General features: G+C 41.3%; 1 protein-coding gene across 15 annotated transcripts in view; it reads left to right on the top strand.

The window, feature by feature from the left end:
• Positions 1 to 3,878: 3,878 nt before the first annotated feature.
• The window catches only part of MPDZ (multiple PDZ domain crumbs cell polarity complex component), a 111,648-nt gene continuing 94,176 nt past the window's right edge, over positions 3,879 to 21,350 (top strand). For 13 of the 15 annotated variants that reach the window (XM_040089525.2, XM_058423995.1, XM_058423991.1 and 10 more), the window contains exons 1-4: positions 4,619 to 4,741; positions 5,161 to 5,322; positions 11,940 to 12,009; positions 13,144 to 13,310. In XM_040089525.2, the coding sequence (XP_039945459.1) occupies positions 11,994 to 12,009; positions 13,144 to 13,310 (183 nt within the window). In that variant the 5' untranslated portion in view covers positions 4,619 to 4,741; positions 5,161 to 5,322; positions 11,940 to 11,993. Of the gene's footprint in view, positions 3,979 to 4,051; positions 4,105 to 4,618; positions 4,742 to 5,160; positions 5,323 to 11,939; positions 12,010 to 13,143; positions 13,311 to 21,350 lie in introns of those variants that run through there. The other 2 variants (XM_040089524.2, XM_040089526.2) reach the window with 2 other exon arrangements.

The raw sequence follows: 21,350 nt of genomic DNA, 5'->3' as shown, positions 1-21,350 counted from the left end.
TTTGAGCAAATGCCATAATGAAAAGTACATTATTTTGTCTATGTGTGCATGTATACATATGAATATACATTAAGAAAATTATGTTGTAATATTGAAGAGTAAGGCTATAAAGCAGAATTGTATCCAATTTTTTATCAAGGTAGTACTTATGAAAAGTATTAATTGGTCCCTTTTCATGCTTTATTCTATGTTCAGGTAAGGAATACTTCAAGCATAAATACAAAATATATAAATATTCCTGAGTCCTTCCTCACAGGATTCTTCTAGGTCCCTAAAATATATATTCTACCCATTCTGCAGTGGAGCATGCAATATAAATGCCCATACTAAATATGGTGAAACTAAGTGATGAAACTAAACCATTAATGTTATGATTTTTTTTTTTTTTTTGGGGGGGGGGGGGAATAAATAGATCTGTATCATAAATGTCATCAAATGTGTTTCATAGGCAACATCTTCTTGCAGTGAAGGCAGTATTCATGACTCAGAGCAGAATCAAATTCTCATTTCATTGGCTAGGTCCTGTTTCCATTATTATTTTAAAAGGCTGTATCCCCAACAGCAGCCTGATGAATGATTTAATGGACACATAACCTTGTTTCTGGTCCCCCTGTTATTCTGTAAAAACTTTTCTCAGTTTACTTCTCCTTCATGTTTTCTAATAAATCTAAGCAGTAGATAATTAATATTTTATTTGTTTAAGTAAATCAGCAAGGAAGACATCTCATCCAATATTGATATTTTGACCACAAGTATATTATAAATTGACCTGAGAAATGAATTATATCAGGATGTTAATACTAGAGAATATAAAATGAGTGTATCTTTAGATTTCCTCATCTTCTCCTTAAGAGTCCTTTCTGACAGGATATTTTTTATGGATTTTGTAGTCATAGTAGTCCTTTGAAGAATGCTTATGACATAAAAAAACTGTTTGCAATTCTTATTTACAATCACTTGAATAAATATGCGTTGACACATCAACTATTTGTGGTTTGTTAATACATTTAGCCTCAAAATACAAAGTAGAATTCTCTCTCAACACATTTTAAGGATTCCTCAAAATTATACAACACCAATGGCCACACTCCTTACACTAATAAAGCCATGACATAACTTAAAACATTGTATATCACTGTACATGATGTAAACCACACTAAGGAAATCATTGATACCTTGTTATCCTCTTTTTCTGGGAAGGTGGGAAGGGGCTGGAGAGATCCTGTTTTATAACAAAAAAAGAAGAGATAAGCAAATACAAACAAACAAAAAAACCCCAACCAACCAACCAACCAACCAACCAACCAACCAACCAACCAACCAACCACCACAAACCAAACCAAACCAAACCAAACCAAACCAAACCAAACCAAACCAAACAAAACAAAAAACGCCTAAACCCACCAAAGAATCCCCAAAATCCACCCCCCAAAAAAAAAACCAAAAAAACCCCAAAAAAACAAACAAGCAAACAAAAAAAAAAAAAACCCAAAACCCACCTTTTTAAAGCTAGTACCAAACATATCCACAAGACCAGTTGTGTACTCTGAACCCTAGCAATTTGTTTTGCTATTTCCTGGAACTGTGTCTGCATGGCTCTTCATCAATGTCATCAGCTACTGTGCACAAGAGCTCACTGGATTGTTGTGATACAAATTCCATTACAGTTTTATGTTTCTTTTATGTACAGTTCTATGTTTACTGAGAGGGCTCAGTTTCTGTGTACAGCTATGTTGGCATAATTATATGTATGCAAATATTTTTAATATAGGCAATGCCTACAGTAGCATAATGTTCTGAACTTCAGTAACTATCATCCACTTAATACATACTTCAAAGATTTGCCAAAATCTGAATAGAATTTAAAACATATTTCTACTTTAGAATAGCAGTCTGTATGTTAGAAAATCTTTCTGAAATGTATATCCCATACAAAGACAAATCACACTGGAAAGAATTATTAAGCAAGTGATGCTGTTGTACATCAGGAGTACTGTTGCACATAATTTTGATCAGTTTTTTTCCCTAATAAACTTAATAGAATCACTGCATTTTGTTTCAGCCATATACCAGTTAAAGCCTGAGTGACAGGAAAAAAATAACAATAACAATCTCATTTTGTACTAATCTAATCAAATTCATTAAACAACAATACATGGAAACAAACTAATTTATTTTTTAAATTTGATTTTGAATTTAATAAAGTAATAATGTAACACACAAAGTTGGTGGGACAGTTATAGAACATTCAATAGCTAGAGCATTCAATAGCTGTAGCATTCTAGCTACAGCAGAACCTCTATGTTTGATCAAAAAAGCAATATGCTTACAAGCACATACCAGACTGAACAATGGAACCCATGAATATCTTGAAAATTAATTTTCTTAGTTAAAAAGTGGAAGAACTATGGTTTAAAAGGTGTAATTACATGTACATTTTAGTATTCAGCAATGGAAAAGGCAGCTAATAATTTGGAGGTTTCTTTCAATCCACCAGCCATAGTAACAGCAAGGAAGGGAGATATTGTTTAGTGATTCAACTTTTTTTCCCAGAGTCTAATTAAAAAAAAAAAAAAAAAAAAAAAAAAAAAAAAAAGAGCGCAATATACAAAGACCTGTGTTTCCTAAAGTTTACATGTGAAGTGTTCTGCTAAAGAAAGTATTGGTACTGGGATTGCTTTTATTGATATTCGTTAAAATAGATAGGGCAGTATTCCATTCTAGCTTCATAATATTAGGTTTCTTTAAAATTTTTGTGTGAGATTAACAAAAAAGTTCCAAACACCCAAAGAAACCCACCAACAAAACAACACCGCCCCACCTCCTCTCCCCCACAAACTACTAGAACTTATGATGACACTTAAGGTTACATCTTTTTGGAAAAAGAACTAAACCGAGCCAGAAGGCAAGCAAAAAAAAAGCTCATGTAGCTCTCCAGAGCCAGAGCCAGCAGCCGGGGGGGGGGGGTCCATCTCCCTTGGCAGAGGGTTTACCAACTTGAACTGCCTGGGAGCATCTACACCAAAAAATTATCCTATGTAAAGGAAAAGGAGAATCTATGACCCTGATAATATTTGCTAGGAGAAGCAAAGTTAACAAATAGCAAAATAATTCCACTTTTAGATGAACTTATGTTCTTGGGTATTTTGTTGTCACTGCAAACATCTCTGCATTATGTGCTGTGTTCTTAGACATACATAATGTGAAACACACAGCAATTTCCTTACTTTTAGTTAACACACTAACCAGCTGCTGTATCATAGGAAAAGTCATCCCTTCCTTAACTCTACGACCTTATGAATCACTTTGTCTAACTCCAGCATGTGTTATTTCTTGATCTTCGCTTCTTTTTTTCTTTTTCTTTTTCTTTTTCTTTTTCTTTTTCTTTTTCTTTTTCTTTTTCTTTTTCTTTTTTTCTTTTTTTTTTTTCCCTCCCCACAGTTCTGAACATTTCCCATTTTCCTCCGTTCCAGGCCAGGCTCATCTTACTGCATCAGAAGGGGTACGGCCGGTGGCTGGGCTGGCAGCAAGCGGGGCCAGGCCCGGCCGCACACGGTCCCGCATCTCTGGAAAGAGTCAGGGGCCGCCCTGCCACCGCCTTCACTCCACAGGCGAACCGGGGAGGTAAGCCGGAGCAGCCCGGCTCCTCGGTGTCATCCCGGCAAGGCGTGCGGTCCGGCAGCCGCGGGGAGACAAACTTCGCGGGAAGGGCCGCGACGAGACAGGCCGGCAGGGACGGGGCCGGGCGCCCCCGAACGTGCCCCGCTATCCCCTGGATACCCCCGCCCACCGTCGCTGCGGGCGGCCGCCCAGCCCGCCCCGGTGAGACCCGCGGGCGGGGGGTGCAGGATTAGTTTTCAGGCCGCTGGGGCGTGCTCGAGCTCGCTGCCCCCGCGGCGCGGCTCTCTCGGCGCCGCTACTCGGGACCGGGAAGGGCGGAGAGCGGGGCCGGGCGGCGGGGCCCGCCGAGCCATTGGGGTAAGCAGGGTGCTGGGCCGGGCAGCGGGAGTCGGATCCCGCCGGAGTCGTCTTGCGGGGATGCGGGCTGGGAAGGGCGGGGAGGGACGGTCGCATCGCTGGACTTCGAGTGACCTTTTAAAACGCGTTTGTCTCTCGAAGTTTTATTTATTATTATTCATTTTATCCGAAGGGTTTTGCCGGGGGTGGGGGTGGGGGGGGTGGGGTGGGGAGGAGGGCTGGAGGAGGAGATAGGCCGTGGAACCGCGGGCCGGGGGGCTGAGCCTGTTGCTGCGTCCCAGTACATCCTCCCTTCCTCCCCCGCGGCCGACCGCGGGCGGCGGCAGCGGCTGTAGGAGTCGGGCTGGGCCGGGACTCCGGCCTGCGGCGGGCGGGCGGTCCGCAGGTTCGGGCGGCCTGGCGGGGCGTCGTCAGCACGTAAACAAAAGCCGAACCTCCGCTAACATCTGCGGGGAGCCCTGCTGCCCTTTCACGCCTTCCTTTTTTGCCCCCCAGCGGGCGTTTCGTGGCGGGAGGAGGTCTTCTCTGCCGCCGCTGCCACAGAGACCTTACTGGCGGCCGCGGCCCTCGGCCGGCACTTGCGGGCAGCGGCGTTGTCTCGCTCGGAGTCAGAGTCGGACCGGAGGCCCCGGCGACACTGGTGGTGTCCTCGGGCTCCAGGCAGGGCGGCGGCCGCGGCTCCTCAGGGCCGGTACCTGTTGCCGTGCTGGTGTCGGCGCTCCCCGCAGGTCCGACCCCGCCGTAGCGCTCCAGCAGCTCCCCGGTGCGCGTTTAAACGTAACGGGCTTGGCTGGGTGGAAGCGGAGGGCGAGGGGCCGCCCGCAGTTGTGCTCTTTAATGAGTCTGGGTGCGCAAAGGACAGGGATGGTTCGTTTCTCGTGTCCCCCCTTGCTGCCAGCACTTCCCTATGTAACTGGAAAGAGCATTAAAAGGAAAGAAAGAAAAAGAAAACCTCAAGAAACCGACCTTTTGAACTCCGTGTACAGCATTCAACAGCCATTTGGCTGTAAAATGTTTTTTTTTTTTTTTTTTTTTTTTTTTTTTTCTTCCCCCTTTTCCCTGTCTTTTGCTTTTATAAACACTGTGTCGTCCAGCTATATATATATATATATATATATATATATATTTTTTTTTTTTTTTTTTTTTTTTTTCTTTCCCTTTTCCCTACAAACTGTTTGATAGGAAACGTCCTTACTGCCTTTGGTGCCAGAAGGGTGTCAGGAGTCCGTCGCCGTAGGAGACGAGTGAGTTACTGAAATCAAGTGGAAGGGTCTGAATTCTGCCATTGCCGAAGTCTATTGTGTAATGCCCTGTGATTTTCATATCGCTACTGCCTTTCCCAAGGTAAGAGCAGCTCCTTGGTAGGGAAGAATCTAAACTGGAAAAGAGGCAAGTGGTAAAATTGCTTTTGGGAGTGTTACTTGATGCTTCTGTGGAAATTGAAAGTAATTGTAACACTAAAAGGAAAGAATGCAAGTGGAAGATACCACCATCACAAGCAGCATTTTTTAGGCAGAGAACATCCATTTCTAAAAATTGTTTTCAATTTTTAGTTTTTACCTCTTTTATCTTGTTAACAGTAACATGCATGTAACATTTACTGATTAGCTCTGGTGTTTCTAATGGTTTCCTTAGTGCTTTGAAGAAGCTTTTCACTAGGAACTGGATACATTCTCCCCTCTTCACACTAAAGTGCACTAGGAAAGTTAGATCACTATCAGCGCAAGGGAAAGAGAACTGCACTACTTACATACTAATGGATCTTTTTATTCTACCTGGCACTGGTGGGGCCCTAGTCTGTGAATTCTTCAGAGGGAAATGCCTTATATCTTCTCTGTCATGCAGGTAGTTGTTGATGGTTTTGTTTTAACAAGTACCACTTTATTCGGTATATTGAGAACAATTTTAAAGACCTTTTAAATATCTACTCCCTGTTTCACATAAAAAAACGTTTAAAATTTTGTGAAGTGCATCCAGTACATTTTCTAATTGGCTTTATATTTGAGCATGCTGGTGACACAGTTTTGGCCAATACAATGCCATGCTGGCAGGTTACTACATTATTCTTGATAAGGACAGTGTTGTTTCACTGCTCATGTTCCCAACAAGTCGATACAAAAATGTGCTATTTTTGCCTAGGCAATAATAACATATCTCTTTTGTAGGCTTTTCAGACCCTGTCTTTGCATCTGAGACCCCTTGCATAGTGGTCTTGTTACACAGTGTTACGATTTTCTGTATAAGCCGCTTGTTATTGTCACAATACACAAAGAGAAATTTGTGTTTTCAGTTTGTAGGGAAAATGATGACTGTTTGTTGATGCATACTGACTGTTGGAGAGGCTGTGTATTTATTCATCTATATATGCTGTTGTCACCTCTGAAGAATCCAGTATACACTGTGGTGCAACTCCTGTAAAACCTGTGCTTCATCAGGTTTAACTGAATTGAATAAATATGGTAATCAATTGCCTATGCTTGAAAACGTAGATAGGCAATATTAACCATGCCCATGTTTCATTAATTCAGTATATATATTGACTCCTATATTCTGCATACGCTAAAATGTTGGTTTTCAGTTAGTGAAGCTAATATGGAAAGATTCCAATTGATCTCAATTTAAGTTATTTACTGAAAAAAAATACCTTTTTTTTTTTTGGGTAAAAGATGATGGTCTGTTTGTTTCATTAACAAAACAAAACAAAACAAAACAAACCCCAAAAAACCAAACAAGCATTTACCCTATGATGTTGCTGGTTTTGACATGCTCTTTAAAAAATAATTTTGAATATACTATATCACACACATTTATCAGTTGGTAAAATCATTATGGATAGTTTAGGCCCATTTCCCAGTTGCAATTATTAGCACGTCAGCTAATTTAGATATTTTATCTTATGCTGACGTAGGGCTTCTTGCAGTGTTACAGAACATTATTTATACACAGTGAACAGATTGCCAGTTCATGGAAAATCATTTTAGGTTTCCTTAATACATTAGTGTGACATGTATAGAAGGCTAAAAGTAGCTGCATGCTCAAAATTCTGTTTTCATAATTGATTCAAAGTACATGGTGCTGTTCAGCTGTATCACAGAACTTTTCTTCAACATACAGAGCTACTACTTCTCTATGTATTTTTGGTGCATTCAGCATTGGTGCTTTAATTTCAAGAGGTTAGTAGTCTTTTCAAAGTGCTTAGAGTCTTAATATGGGCTGTGCAATACTGCCTTTTTATTTCTGCTTTGAAAGCTTCAGAATAATTTTCATTAGCATAGAGTTTAAATGTAGATGTCAGGCATCTCTTGCTTGCTTGTTACATTCCAGGTAGTCATTGGAAATCTGCTTTGTTTCTTATGGAATATTTTGCTTTTTCTTTTTGTTTGTTCTCTTTTCCCTGATGGTCATTGCCCTCTTACATTTATTTTCACACCCTTTGTGCGCTTAAGAAAGTGCTGTATGCAACATTTTGACAGTGGAAAAGTAGCTAGGAAAAAAATTACATTGAAAAGCATGAGATCTTTCAATTTACTGTGTACGGTTTCCACTGCCTTAATTTTCACAAGACTACTTGAAATCTGGGGATCCACCTTAGTTTTTCTCCTGGGGTTGGTAGCCAGCTTTCAGGAGGTAACTGGGAAAAATGGAAGAGTTCCTAGAATCTGTAGGCAAAGCAGAAGGTTTAGCAGTAATGAGTATCTCTCACTTCCTTCATGTTTGGTTTCTGTTCCTGCACCACATGGTGCTAACACAATATGCCTATTTGAGTGATAGCCAGAAAACTGGGGAGGAAGATGACATGGGATAAAAATCAAGTACTTAAAAATAATTATCTCTATCCCAGATAAATCCAGACCAAAGTATTAGATTAGAAGTTTTGAAATACTTATTTTAGCAGCTATAAAATGCATGTTGTGGTTACCTTAACCTTGCTGCTTAATTGAAATAGATTTAATTTTAATCTCTTGCAACTCCAAGCCAGAGATCACTCTTAAGACAGGCATTTCCTCTGTATCCTCAGAGCACTTCAAGTAAAGCAGGAGCTATGGGGCAAAGCCTATTACTATGTTTTCTATCTTTGGCATTGCATGTTTCCTAATCCATGCTATGAGCATTAGTTTCCAAGGTATTATCTAAAATGGGGTTGTAAAATAGTAGATGGAGTATCCGCCAATGAAACAGAGTAGGTTTCCTTGCATAAACTAAGTGATTGGTTGTGAAAGAATGATCAATGGAAAGGGGTCATGTTTCTGTTTTCATGAATCTTTTGTCTGTTTAGCTAAATGCCTTCTGCAACCTTAGTAGAAAGGAGGTGATCAAATAAATTTCAGATTTAAAAAATAAATTTGCCACCGGTGTATTTTAGTGTTTCAGAAGTAGACAGAAAGAAACGAGAGCTGCAAGCTGTTTTCCGGCAACCAATGTTATCAAAGAAAGGTAGAATGAAGAGTGGCAAAATGTGTATATAACACATTTATTTTCATTAGTGTCAGAAGAATCAAATTTCAGAAGCTTGAAAGGGATCATCTTTAACTTTGCTTTTAGGGAGAATATGGCATGTTTGTCACCATATACCTGTCAAAAATTCCTTGTGTTTTCTAGTCTAATGTTCTAAAGCAAAAGGAAAAAGAGAGGATGATGAAGTTTGTTTTTTTGTTGTTTTTTTGTTTGTTTGTTTGGTTTTTTGTTTTGTTTTGTTTTTGTTTTTGTTTGTTTGTTTGTTTTGCTGTTTGTTTTTTGTTTAAATCACAGCTTTCAGCTACCTGTGTCTTTAGAACTTGAAAATATATTTAACTTGCTATTTGCTTAACCGTATTTCTTTGATTTGACAATAAAGTCTTAACTCAGACAGTCAGTGTTCTTATTACTGTGAAGAGATTAATGAACTTCAGCACTGAAATACAAAAATAGTTAAATATATTTTGAGCTAAGCTAATAAGCTCTTTGAGCTGTGAAGATTGTTGTATCGTGTACAGAAGGGCTGGTTTTGGCTTCAGGTTCCTGTGATACAGACTGCCCAGGAGATTGCAAAATGAGAATATCAGAACTTCCCACTGTGAGTCTAGAAATCTGTTATGACATTGCAAAAATATTCACTATAGCAGAATTAGGCCTTTCAACAAGTAATTGTGCATGCCACTCTACTTTCCACTAGCACATTATTGCTAAAATACCTAGAAGCATGCTGATTTAAAGGCCCATATGTCCTGTAGTGGGTGGTGGTGTTTAGGATATGTCTCTGCAGTGCATTTTGGACAGATGTGTGGTTGCTTGTCCAGTACTTCCACTATGTTAATATGCCACTACGTTGGTGCTGACAGATCCCACTTATTAGCATGGATGTGGCACAGCAGGAGCAGTCACTTGGCTTTTTGCCATTTAAGAGTACAGGCAGACTGAACAGGGGTCATCTTGGCATGAACATGTAGAGGCAAACACTGGTGTGCCTCAATGCATTGTGTCTGCCTCAGAGGAGGTGTCTGAGGGAAAACATTCTGATGACAGTTTTGGTCTTGCTCATGCTTATTGCTGCAGTTGACAAAAGCATTAAGCTGGCCATCTGGGGATCTGCTAATATAAACCCACATGAGGAGAATAAGCTGTGAGTTCAAAATGGATTTGCTGATGCTAGAGCAGTGTTCACTCCTCTCTCTAAAGCATGAGGTAAATAGAGTAATAGGTAATGAGTGTCTTAGCAGAAGTAAGGACTTCTTTTCATTGCAAATTACATGGCATAATCTCAACATATAGATATGTTTAGGACTTGTATCTGCTCTTAGAATCTTCTGCTCTAAGTTATTAGAGTTCATACCTTCCAGATTGTGTGAACACAGTGATGTCTGATGACTCTGGGTGCTGTCACTTGTAAAATTTGCCTTTCACAGCACAAGAAGAATGAGATTTTAGTCAAATTGAGTCATAAAATAAAGCAATATCCAGCTACTCCAAAAGATACATTTTATAGCTGGATCTCTTGGGGTTCTTGCAGAACTAAAGTAGAAGAGTAGCCCTGTATTTTTCCTGAGCAGTTTCATCTGTTGAACATATGATGTTATGTGCTTGTGCATATAGTGCTGTGATAAATTAAATGACTGAAAAATATTCTAATTTTTTGCACAGTTGTCTGGTTCGTCCACTACGCAGCCCCAAGAGTAGGTATTGAGAAAGGTCTGGAACAGTGAAACAAGGAAAGAACTGCTTTGATTGGCTTTGCCACTGAGGAAAACCTCTACAAGCATGACATAAATACCTCTGATTTTAAATAAGGGCTCTGAATAGAAGTGATAGTAATTTTTAATCTAGAAAGAAAAGCTATGGGTGATTAAGGTTTGGGGAAGTTAGCTTCCATCATAATGTTTAAATAATCTCATCCAGCCCTTCCAGTGTAAAATAGACTTCATTTTTGTCCTGTTTTGTGGGGTGACAATGTGAAAATACAAGATATTTGGGTCGGTTTTCAGATTTGGTAATCACATGCTGGGATTTTCCTTGCCAAGTAAGAAAAGAAAATTAATAAGGGCTTATTTTTATTTAAAGGCTAATTTGGATCATGGAATAACATTACTTTGACAAAGTCAGGTTTAAGAGGTTTGAATATTGTACATTGTCCTAAAATGGATAATCAGTTCTTCTGCATAAATGTATTGTCAAATTCAAATGCAATCTTCAGAGAGGTTGTGGACTTCCCATCCTTTCAGTGGGCTGGGTTGGGCTGTGAGTTACCAGGTCAATTGGAAAGTTCTCTGCCCATGGCAGTAGGGTAAGAACTAGATAATCTTTAAGGTCTCTTCCAACATAAACCATTCCGTGATTCTCTGAATAAAACCGATAGGAAGCTTCAGGCATACTGAAACTGGGGAAGTCATATTGATGGAACTTGAGACCATTTTAAACCCATTTGGTTTACTTTTTCTTTACAATCTGCAAATAGTATAGGCTTGACAAAATGCTCAGTGTCTATAACTAATGATCCTGTTAGGCCACCTTATCCAGTGATCTGTCAACATTATTCCTTTTCCTCTTTTTATCCAAAGTCTCAAGAAAAAGTCACTTTACTTGAGTGCTTAGAGATCACAGCTCTGTGTGTTTTTAAATTCTCCAGATTGAAGTGTGGGTGCTGTACTGAAGTATTTTCCTACTGTAAAGAAAACAAAAGCACCATTATTAAAGATAAGATCAACAGTTCATATACCTGCAATGATATTTGAGCTCCTCACTTCTCAGCTATCAATCTCCATCAGACATGTTCTGTCACTGCAAATTTCTGAGCAATTGCAGGTATACATTTTTTAAAAGCCCCAAACAACCCCAAAAAGCAACAAAAGAGTATAATCAAAGCAATTTCAGAATTTCTTCCTCTCAGTATAGACTTTCCTTGTGGAAACCCACACTGATGAAAACTCAGCTATCATCCACATCTGAGTCTCAATTCCAATAGTTATTAATAGTAGAGGCTCTAGTGTGAGACTCCTGCAAGCCTGTAGCCTTTTGGTTTGTATGACTTTTCTTTCAAAGGTGACTGTAAAAAATTTGCTGTGGCTCATGCACTTGAAATTGTCAACACTGAGCTTGAAAACTGATCCCCCAGGGAATGTCTTTTGTGGATCACGGAAAAGGAAAGCAATGAAACAGTGTAAAAATCAGTGGCAGCTATGATTCATAGTATCTGATTAAAGCAGTGCAGGACATTGTGCAACAGTATGCAGACAGCTGCTTTGATATGGAAATACAAATATATTACAAAGTATATTGCTAAAGCAATTTTTAGGAGGGTTTTGAGCACCAAAGTGAGTCAGAATACAGGCACCTTTGAGGTTATTTGAATTATCTGTGGAGATAGTTTTTTGTGGGTTGATATTTTGCTGCTTATTGTTTATTGCTTTCAAAAGTAAAGCTTTTTTCTTTCCCTTCCAAGCTTAGTATTTCTATAAATGTGACCTTTTTTCTTTTCTGTTACTTTTCAGGGAAATATTTCTGTCTCTTTGCAGTGTTGAAATAGAAGCTGAGAAGCAGAAAACATGTTGGAAACAATTGGTAATTTTTTATATATATATATTTTTTTTTTTTTTCATTTGTATCACAGTATTTTTTGTGGCCAAATCAAAAATGTGATGTCTCTCTCTCTCTCTCCCAGAGCCCTGGCTCTGTTTTAGCCTCAGCTAGCTTGAGAGAGAAACCATGGCAGAAGGAATTTTCCCTCCATGGCCTTAAAGATCCCAGAGAGGCTTCAAACCTTTTCCTTTTGAGAGAGTAGGTGTCTGTTGATGGCAAAAGGAAACAGTCTGCCCTTGGTCCGGGGGGAATCACGGCTTTATTCAGTCTTTCTGCCCCACAGGTTCAGGAGCCCAGTCCAGTTCACATCCCTGTCCCGGTCCCAAGAGCTTAGAGCAATTTCCACGTGGTCCCAGGGCTTTTACCTAGGGGGAAGGGGCTAGAGGCAGGGACAAGCCACTACCCAATCAGGGATAAGGTGGGAGTGGAACAGAGTTGGATTACATTCCAGTGTGGGAGGATGGGCAGGGAGAAGGAGCAGGGACAAACCACGTGATACATTTTCCAGAGGAATAGGGTGGTACAGAAGAAACCATTACAAAACCCAATATAAAAATGAAATAGAATATAAACCCAAATAATGCACTACAACAGTGATGTATTTGGGATATGGCTGTATACTGCTGAGAGAGGTTTTCGGAAAAAAAAAAATCTGTGCTTAGAAATGCATGTTGTGTTTGGGTTTTTGTATTTGAAAACAAAAGTTGTACAGTCGTATGTTTAGTGCATTTAAATTTTAGCCTTGTCTTGATTTCATTGTTTTAATCTTCTCTTGCATTAAATTTTGCATGGAAAAGACAAATGTTTTCTATTATGACTATTTATGCCACTATTTATTTACAGTGGACTGTAGCCACGGTTCCTGTAACTGAATTTCCATGAAGGCTCTTTGATTTTTGTAACACACTTCTTGATGGAGAAAAATACAGTTTTTTTGGCTTCTGATTTATGATTTGCCTCTGACTTCCTGCTTCATTAGACAGGTTGGGATTTTTGTTCAAAATGGAGCCATTCAAATTCTCTGTAGTTTGAACAGTAAAGTGGGCTACTTTTAAACCTGTTACCTTGTGTGGCTGTTTCTGGACTGCTACTGACTAGGAATGGTTATTGCTACAGATACACATCGGGCCCTCCAGGCCATGGAGCGCTTACAGGCAAAACTTCGGGATCGAGGTGACATTGCAAATGAGGAGAAACTGAGCTTATTAAAATCAGTGCTGCAGAGTCCTCTCTTTAATCAAATTCTGAGCCTTCAGACTTCTGTTCAACAACTAAGAGACCAGGTAGGAAAAACAGTCTTGCAAGTGCAAGGGGGAACTTGCTAAGGTAGTGCAAAGATGTGTGTGTTTCTGCTTGTTGAACAGTGAAATAGCTTAAACTAAACATATGATCCAAAGCTTCAAAGACATACCCCACTGACTTTCTGGGGCTTTGTTGAGGCTGTATTTTTTGTATGTGATTTTTGTGTATATCCTCATTACTTAAGATGTGCAGGGTGGGGAAATGGTGGTGTGGGAGGGGGGTTAACATAAAGCTTTCTTTCTCTGCCCTTCAAAAGGAGCTTGTTTTCCATTAAGTCTAGGACTTTTTTCCCTTGGAGCCTTTTATTGCTCTTTTGTGTCTTACCCTGCTAAAATGCTGTGGAAGAGTTGACTTCGGGAGGATATGAAGATCTATTTTGTGCTTTGTATAGGAATAAAAGATCAAAGAAAAGCCAGAGCTCCTGCCTCTTTTTTGCTTGCTCAGGGTATTAAGTATTAATTTTCTGAATGTTTTCAATCAGCTTGAGAAAAGGGTCAGCAACTTGGCTATATTGACTTTATTTGTTGCTATAATTTTCTTGTCAGCAAAATAAGAATTTGAAGAATATAGAAATAGTTCAATAACTGAATTAGGACTAAACTATGTATCTGGCTTTGCAAATCGTTTTTCCTGTTAACTCCTGCAAGATGGGCAGCTCTGTCTGGTATGCAGAATTGCTGAAGTGGAAGGGAGCAGACTCTGCATATGGACCTTATCATCAGTGTGAAGCCCCATCTGGTCTCTGACCAGACTGTGATGAGGAGGATTCCTCACAGTCCTCACAGTACTTCAGCTGTGTGGCAGAAGAATGCACTGTGGCTCTTAATTGCTTCCTGTGGATCATCTTGGTGCTATTTTGCACAGACAAGAAATAAATTAGAATGGTATATGTGTTGTATTCATCATGATGTTTTTCAGATTTTGTGTGTTTAGTATTTAGAGACTTGATGACATTGGAGTAATTTAAAAAAAAATCTCAGGAAAAAATACCCTCCTGAGGGCTTGTCTGCATTGCTATTTGAAAATCAGAATTTAACAATGACATCCAGAAATGATGTGAATTATGTGGTGAAGACCCTGGGAATATGTAGTGAAAAATCAAAGTATGCCTGAAACATTAATAAAAGTTTGGTAAAATGGAAATTTAAATTTTCACTTCTGAACATTAGCTGTGAAGTTAAAGGATGGCTGTATTTTTAAATACAGTTGCCTAAATGAGAAAAATGAAGCAGGAGATACTAGGATGGGTAATTTAAGGCATGTCTTTTTTAAAAAAGCAAATAATAACTTCACTTTCTGTCCTGACTGTAAAGTTACTAGTGATCTGTGCATGTTACATAGTATGTGCCCTGTCCAAATAGCTCTCAGGAGAGCTATTTGGATGTGAATTCCCTTTTTTTATGAGTGCTTATATGAATACTTACACATGTCTATATATATGTTTCCAGCACTCAGAGATTTGTGTCAGTTCTTTATCCTGTATTTTTCTGTAGAATTTCTTCCCTGCAATATAACATGAGATTATTTGTTTTTATTTTGTGCTATTTAAATATTTACAAATGTACTGAAATAGGAAAAAGAATAAAAGCATGAAAGAGGCAGTTATGTTAAATAAACTTTTATTTTCAAAGGTTCGTGTTTGAGGACACTGCTCAAGGACACCCTTTTTACAACTGTTAGGGTACTGTGCTCTTGAAGCTCTTAAGCTGCAGGTTGATGAAATCTGCAAGGCATGTAAGTAGTGACCAGGTTTTTTGGTCAAGCTGTGCCAGAATAGGAAGACCAGTTGTTTCCCAACAGTTGCAGTCAGAGTCGTGTTTGAGATAGGATGACAAATGCTGAGTTGTGCCATGACAAGATGTTGCAGCTTCTACCCACTGGAGACTAAGATTGCTATTATTTTTATTTTTATTTTTAATGACGAGCTGCATTGACAGTTGAATGGAGATTTGATTCTTTTAGAGGTGAAGTGTGACAGTCTGCTTAACTGCTCCTATGTTTTTAATGAGTTTTTAAAGATAACAAGACTGCTGCAAAATTCTCAGGGATGTCATCTTTTAGGACAGTGTAGTTTTAAAGAGGAGATGGGAACAGAGAAATCAGAATGCCAGTTTACTTTACAAGTCAAACAGATTCCTTGCAAGTATCTCAGCAGAAGTAGGTCAACCAGTGAGAATTCATTGTGCGCCTGTAGGGTCATCAATAAATTTCAAGTTAAGGATGTATTCCTGGCTTGAGGCACTGTGTCTGGAAGGCATAGAGATGATAATGGAAGTCCTGCCCTCTATTTGTGCAGTGTGTGGATTGAGTGGTATATTGCTTTATCTTGAGGTATGGTGCTAAAGTCAAGTCAGCAAGTTTGGTGCCTTGGTTCTTATGTGTAGGCTTTAAAGTACTTTGTGGGGTTTTTTTTGTTTGTTTGTTTGTGTTTTGTTTGTTTGTTTGTTTGTTTGTTTGTTTAAACTGTCATTGTGAAGTTAACTGAAGTGGAAAAGTCTAGGCACAACAAAGGGATGTTTTTTTACTGATCTGATTTCACAGATCTCTTGAGCTGGGGAGCTCTGAAGGAACCATTTTTTTCCTGCCTCTTTCTGTCCTTGTTCTTCAGTTCGTGCTTGTTTTCTCAGGTTGAAGAGCAGACTTGTTTAAAGATAAGGCAGAGACAGAGAAGAAAAATCAAGTTTATGGTGTTTTAAATGTTTTAATAATATTTTATTTTCTTTATAAGATAATTTAAAGAGAATGGTAAGACCATGCTAGCATTTGTATCCTGCTTCTCTTCCATTCCTTTTTGTCTCTCAGTTGTTCACCTCCTCCCCACCTCCTCCTGCCTTCTTCCCACTCAGAGCTCTGCCAGAAGAAAATGTCTGGTGGTTGGCTCAAATGGCATGGTTGCATTTCTCAGGTTTGGGGTTTGTTTTGTGGTTTGTTTTGTTTGGTTGGGGTTTTTATGTTGTTTGGGTTTTTGTTTGTTTGTTTGTTTGTTTTTATTAGTTACTTTGCCTTTGTTTATTTGGTTTGTTTGTGGGGTTTTTCGTCATTTGTTTCTTTCTGCTGGTGTGGTTGTTTTGTTTTTTTTTTCATTTTTAGTTGTGAGTTTGACCATAGTTGTTCCTTCACAGTATAGTGGTGGGTGGTAGCTGGGCGTCAGTGCAAGAGGATTTAGGGAAGAAGTGAGAAACTGTCTTTTCTTATTGCCTGTGAACACTTTACAGTGTTAATGCTGTATTATGCACAACTAGAGATGATCCCTTTTTGGAAACAATACTGCTTCCTTTTTTAAATGAAGTGATCACAAGAAATGCTAATTTGGGATCTTCATCTAATGTGATGATGGAGTCATAAAAGTGCAGTCAGCAGAGTGGTGCTGGTGCCAGTTTCTGGGAGATATGGGCCTTTCCCTGCTGTTGTACTTGAATGTTCTCTGGCTTGCATTTCCTCACTTCCAGTGTGATTGCTGTTGCAGCTGGCCTTTTTTGGGGAAGGGTGATGTAGTCAATCTTCTGGGCTTCCCCCTACCTGTACTTCAACCATCGTCCACCGTACCACAGAGGCTTTACCCACTTGGCCTGTTTGATTGCAGTGCAGGTCTCACAGTTGTGGATGAACTGTGAGATGTTGTCCATAGTAAGGTCCATCCCTCGGTCACAGCCCCATCGGTATGTTGCATCTCTCCCCTGATGACCAGATGCATCATAGGCCCAACGGGCTAGGAATACTTCTACCTTGTGCTGCCAGTCTAGATCCACCTGTGATACTTTCACTTTGGCATCTTTGTCCACCTGCTCATTGTTGTGATGCTCTTCATTAGCCCGACCCTTGGACACATGTGCATCCACATGTCGAACCTTCACGGTTAGCTTCTCTACTCAGGCAGCGATGTCCTGCCAAATCTCAGCAGCCCAGATGGGTTTCCCTCTGCGTTGCCAGTTGGCCTTTTTCCAGCAATTCAGCCATCCCCACAGAGCATTTGCTACCATCCACGAGGCGGTGTAGAGATAGAGTCTTGGCCACTTCTCTCATTTGGCAATATCCAAAGCCAGCTGGATGGCTTTTAAGTTATGCAACCTGACTTGATCCACCTTGTCCCTCGGTAACTTGTGCAACTCGTCGTGTGGGGCTCCAGACTGCAGCTTTCCATTTCCGGTTAGTGCCTACAATTCGGCAGGAACCATCAGTGAAGAGGACATGTTGTCTTTCAGCCTCCGGTAGCTCGTTATATGGTGGGGCTTCCTCGGCACGTGTCACTTGTTCCTCCTCTTCTTCAGAAGATAATCCAAAAGTCTCACCTTCAGGCCCGTTAGTTATAATTTCCAGAATCCGAGGGTGGTTTGGGCTTTCCAATATGGGCATGCTGTGTGATGAGGGCAATCCATTTGCTCCATGTGGTGTTGGTGGCGTGATGCGTGGAAGGAACCTTTCCCTTGAACATCCACCCCAGCACCGGTAGTTGGGGTGCCAAAAGCAGCTGCGTTTCAGTGCCAATTACTTCTGAGGCAGCTTGAACTCCTTCATAGGAGGCTAAGATTTCCTTCTCTGTGGGAGTGTAGTTGGCTTTGGATCCTCTGTAGCTTCAGCTCCAGAATCCCAGTAGTCGGCCCTGAGTCTCCCCAGGCACCTTCTGCCAAAGGCTCCAGGACAGGCCATTGTTCCCAGCTGCAGAGTAGAGCACTTTCATCATCTCTGGTCCCGTCCTCACTGGGCCAAGGGCTGCCGCATGAGCGATCTCCTGCTTGATCTGGGCAAAGGCTTGTTGCTGTTCAGGGTCCCACTGGAAATCATTCTTCTTGCGGGTGACCAGGCAGAGAGGGCTCACAATCTGACTAGACTTGGGAATGTGCATTCTCCAAAAGCCTATGGTGCCTAGGAAAGCTTGTGTTTCCTTTTTGTTGGTAGGTGGAGACGTTGCGGTGATCTTGTTGATTACTTCTGTGGGGATCTGGTGACATCCATCTTGCCACTTGACTCCCAGAAACTGGATTTCTTGAGCTGGTCCTTAAGCTTATTTTGCTTAATGGCAAAACCAGCTTTCAGCAGAATCTGGATAATCTTCTCTCCTTTCTCAAAGACTTCCCCTCCTGTGTTCCCCCATATGATGAAGTCATTGATGTACTGTAGATGTTCTGGAGGCTCACCCTTTTCCAGTGCAGTCTGGATCAGTCCATGACAGATGGTGGGGCTGTGTTTCCAACCCTGGGGCTGTCGGTTCCAGGTGTACTGTACGCCCTTCCAGGTGAAGGCAAACTGGGCCCTGCACTCTGCTGCCAAAGGAATGGAGAAGAAGGCATTGGCAATATCAATGGTCACGTACCACTTTGCTGCCTTTGCTCCAGCTCGTACTGAAGCTCCAGCATGTCTGGCACAGCAGCACTTAGTGGTGGGGTGACTTCATTCAGAGCACAGTAATCCACCATCAGTCTCCATTCTCCACTGGACTTATGCACTGGCCATATTGGGCTGTTGAAAGGTGAATGAGCCTTGCTGACCAACCCTTGGCTCTCCAGTTTACAAATCATCTCATGGATAGGAATCACAGAGTCTCTGTCGGTGTGGTATTGCCGACGGTGTACCGTTGCTGTGGTGATTGGTACCTGTTGTTCTTCAACTCTCAGCAGTCCCATTGCAGAGGGGTTGTCTGAGAGACCAGGTAAGGTATTCAGTTGTCTGATGTCTTCTGTCTCTACAGCAGCTATCCCAAAATCCCAACGATATCCTTTTGGGTCTTTGAAATATCCATTTCTGAGATACTCTATGCTGAGGATGCATGGGGCCTCTGGGCCAGTCACGATGGGGTGTTTTTGCCACCCATTCCTGGTTAAAATCACTTCGGCCTCCAATACTCTCAGCTGCTGGGACCCTCCTGTCACCCCAGAAATAGAAATGGATTCTGTTCCCACATACCTTGAAGGCATCAGGATACATTGGGCACCAGTGTCAACCAAAGCTGTATATTTTTGTGGGTCAGATGTGCCAGGCCATTGGATCCACACAGTCCAATAGATCCGATTGTCCCTTTCCTCTACCTGGCTAGAGGCAGGGCCCCCTCGTTCCTGGCCATGGTACATGTTGCTCTCTTCCTGTAAATATGTTCCTGAGGTCCCTTCAAGAGGATCACTCATATCATCCTATACTGTCTGGAGTTCTGTGCCTGAGAGACTGGAGCAGCGTTGACTCTAGATGAGCTCTTTGTGGTAGGTGTCTCTCTCTTCAGTTCATGTACCCGGGCTGCTAAGGAGGAGGTGGGTTTTCCATCCTGCTTCCTCATGTCTTCTCCATGCTCCCGAAGAAAAGACCAGAGGTTACCCTGTGGAGTGTATCCTCTCTCCCTGGCTGGCGGACACCTGCTCCTAATGGCAGAGACTCTTGTTGTTTCTGGCGAGATGTGGCAAATTTCTTCCTTCAGTTCCTTTTTCAGTTTCTGATGGCCCTCTTCAATCAAGCTCCGGACTTGCTCAGCCAGCCTTTTTTCCACAGATGAGACATGGATATGGAATGGGCCGATGACAGTGTCCTCATAAATTCTTAGTTTATTGACCAAGATGCCCACCTTGTCCTCACCTTCCCTCCATTGTAGCGTTGCCAGGTAACGGGGTACATCTCTGGTCCAAGCCATGCAAATCTCAACCACATCTGCGATGTGCACTGGACATCATCTGGGCTTTTAGGAAATCTCTCATCTTCTGAGAAAATTATCTCCAGCACAGCCAATTCCCTCAGGCATCGGATACCTTGTTCCATTGTGCTCCATTTTCCTTGGTGCATCTGGAGGTCTTCTTTACAAAGGTATCTGTCCCTCACACTTGTTAGCAGTCACCACCAGAGGCTGAGAGTTTGTTGGGTTCTCCCGATCCCCTGGTCAACGACCACATCCCGGGACAGCGATCCCAGTTACTTGGCCTCACTTCCATCCAGAATGGTGTCATTGGCTGCAGCGTCCCAGATGCGGAGCAGCCAGGTCAGGATGGACTCGTTTGTCTGGCGGGTGAATTCCCTCCGCAGGTCACGCAGTTCACCCAGGGATAGAGAGCGGGTGATGATCTCTGGCTCTGTCTCTTCTGCTGGCTGCGAAGGTCCTGCCACATCCTCATCAGTCACTATGCGGATTGATTTGCTCTTTGATTTCTTCTGAATGGGGGCAACTGCCACTGGTTTAGGTTGTTCTGCTTCAGTGACGATTTGTGTGGAGATGCTGATGGCAGCTTTGGTTTCTTTCTCCTCTGTGACAGCTGGTGTAGACACTGACACTGTTGCTTTGTTTTTGGTTCCTTTCTTCTCTGTGACCGTCTGTGTAGATGCGGTTCCTGTTTCCTCTACGACAGTTTGTGTAGACACGGATGCTGTTGTTTTGCATTTATTTCTTTTTCCCTCTTCCTCAAGGAGACGCTGCACTACCCCATGTAGTGTTTGATTTCTAAGCATGGTGCAGGCCATGCAGAGAAGACAATGCAGAACTAACAAAAATATTATGTTGTCCTTGGCACCTAGAGAGAACCCAATACTTTCGAAAACTGCTGTGCTAGGCCTAAAAGACTGCAAAAATCATTTTCTACCCCTCCCCACAGGGGCTGGGTGCGATCGTTGAGAGCCCAGATGTAGCACTCTAGACCAGGACAAGAAAACAAAATAGAGTATATATTCCGAATGATGTTCATTGCCTCAGGGGTTATCATACAATAAACATAATAGACCAATAAAGCAATTTTGGTACCATACCCTGGTCTACACATGAGCATTAAGACCAGCAGATACTGCCCCATGTGCGGGAAAATTTAGAGAGCTAGGTCTAAGATACATGAAAGCATGTTGAGCATCATAGCAGAGAGCTGTTTTTTTTCTCACTACAGAATTGTAATTCTCACTTTTCTCAGTACCTCCTGCCCCACATTGGGCACCAAAATATATGTGCTGGCTTGAAGGCAGAACCAGTGAGAGACTCCAAGTCAGAAAAAACAATTTAATAGGAGAGAAAAAAAAAAAAAAAAGGTAAAATAAAATAAAATAAAACGAAACACATGCAATAG

Source organism: Hirundo rustica, chromosome Z, assembly GCF_015227805.2.
Source record: "Hirundo rustica isolate bHirRus1 chromosome Z, bHirRus1.pri.v3, whole genome shotgun sequence".
NCBI lineage: Eukaryota > Metazoa > Chordata > Aves > Passeriformes > Hirundinidae > Hirundo > Hirundo rustica.
The sequence above is the reverse complement of the archived record's forward strand: the minus strand, read 5'-3'. Positions and strand labels throughout refer to the sequence as shown.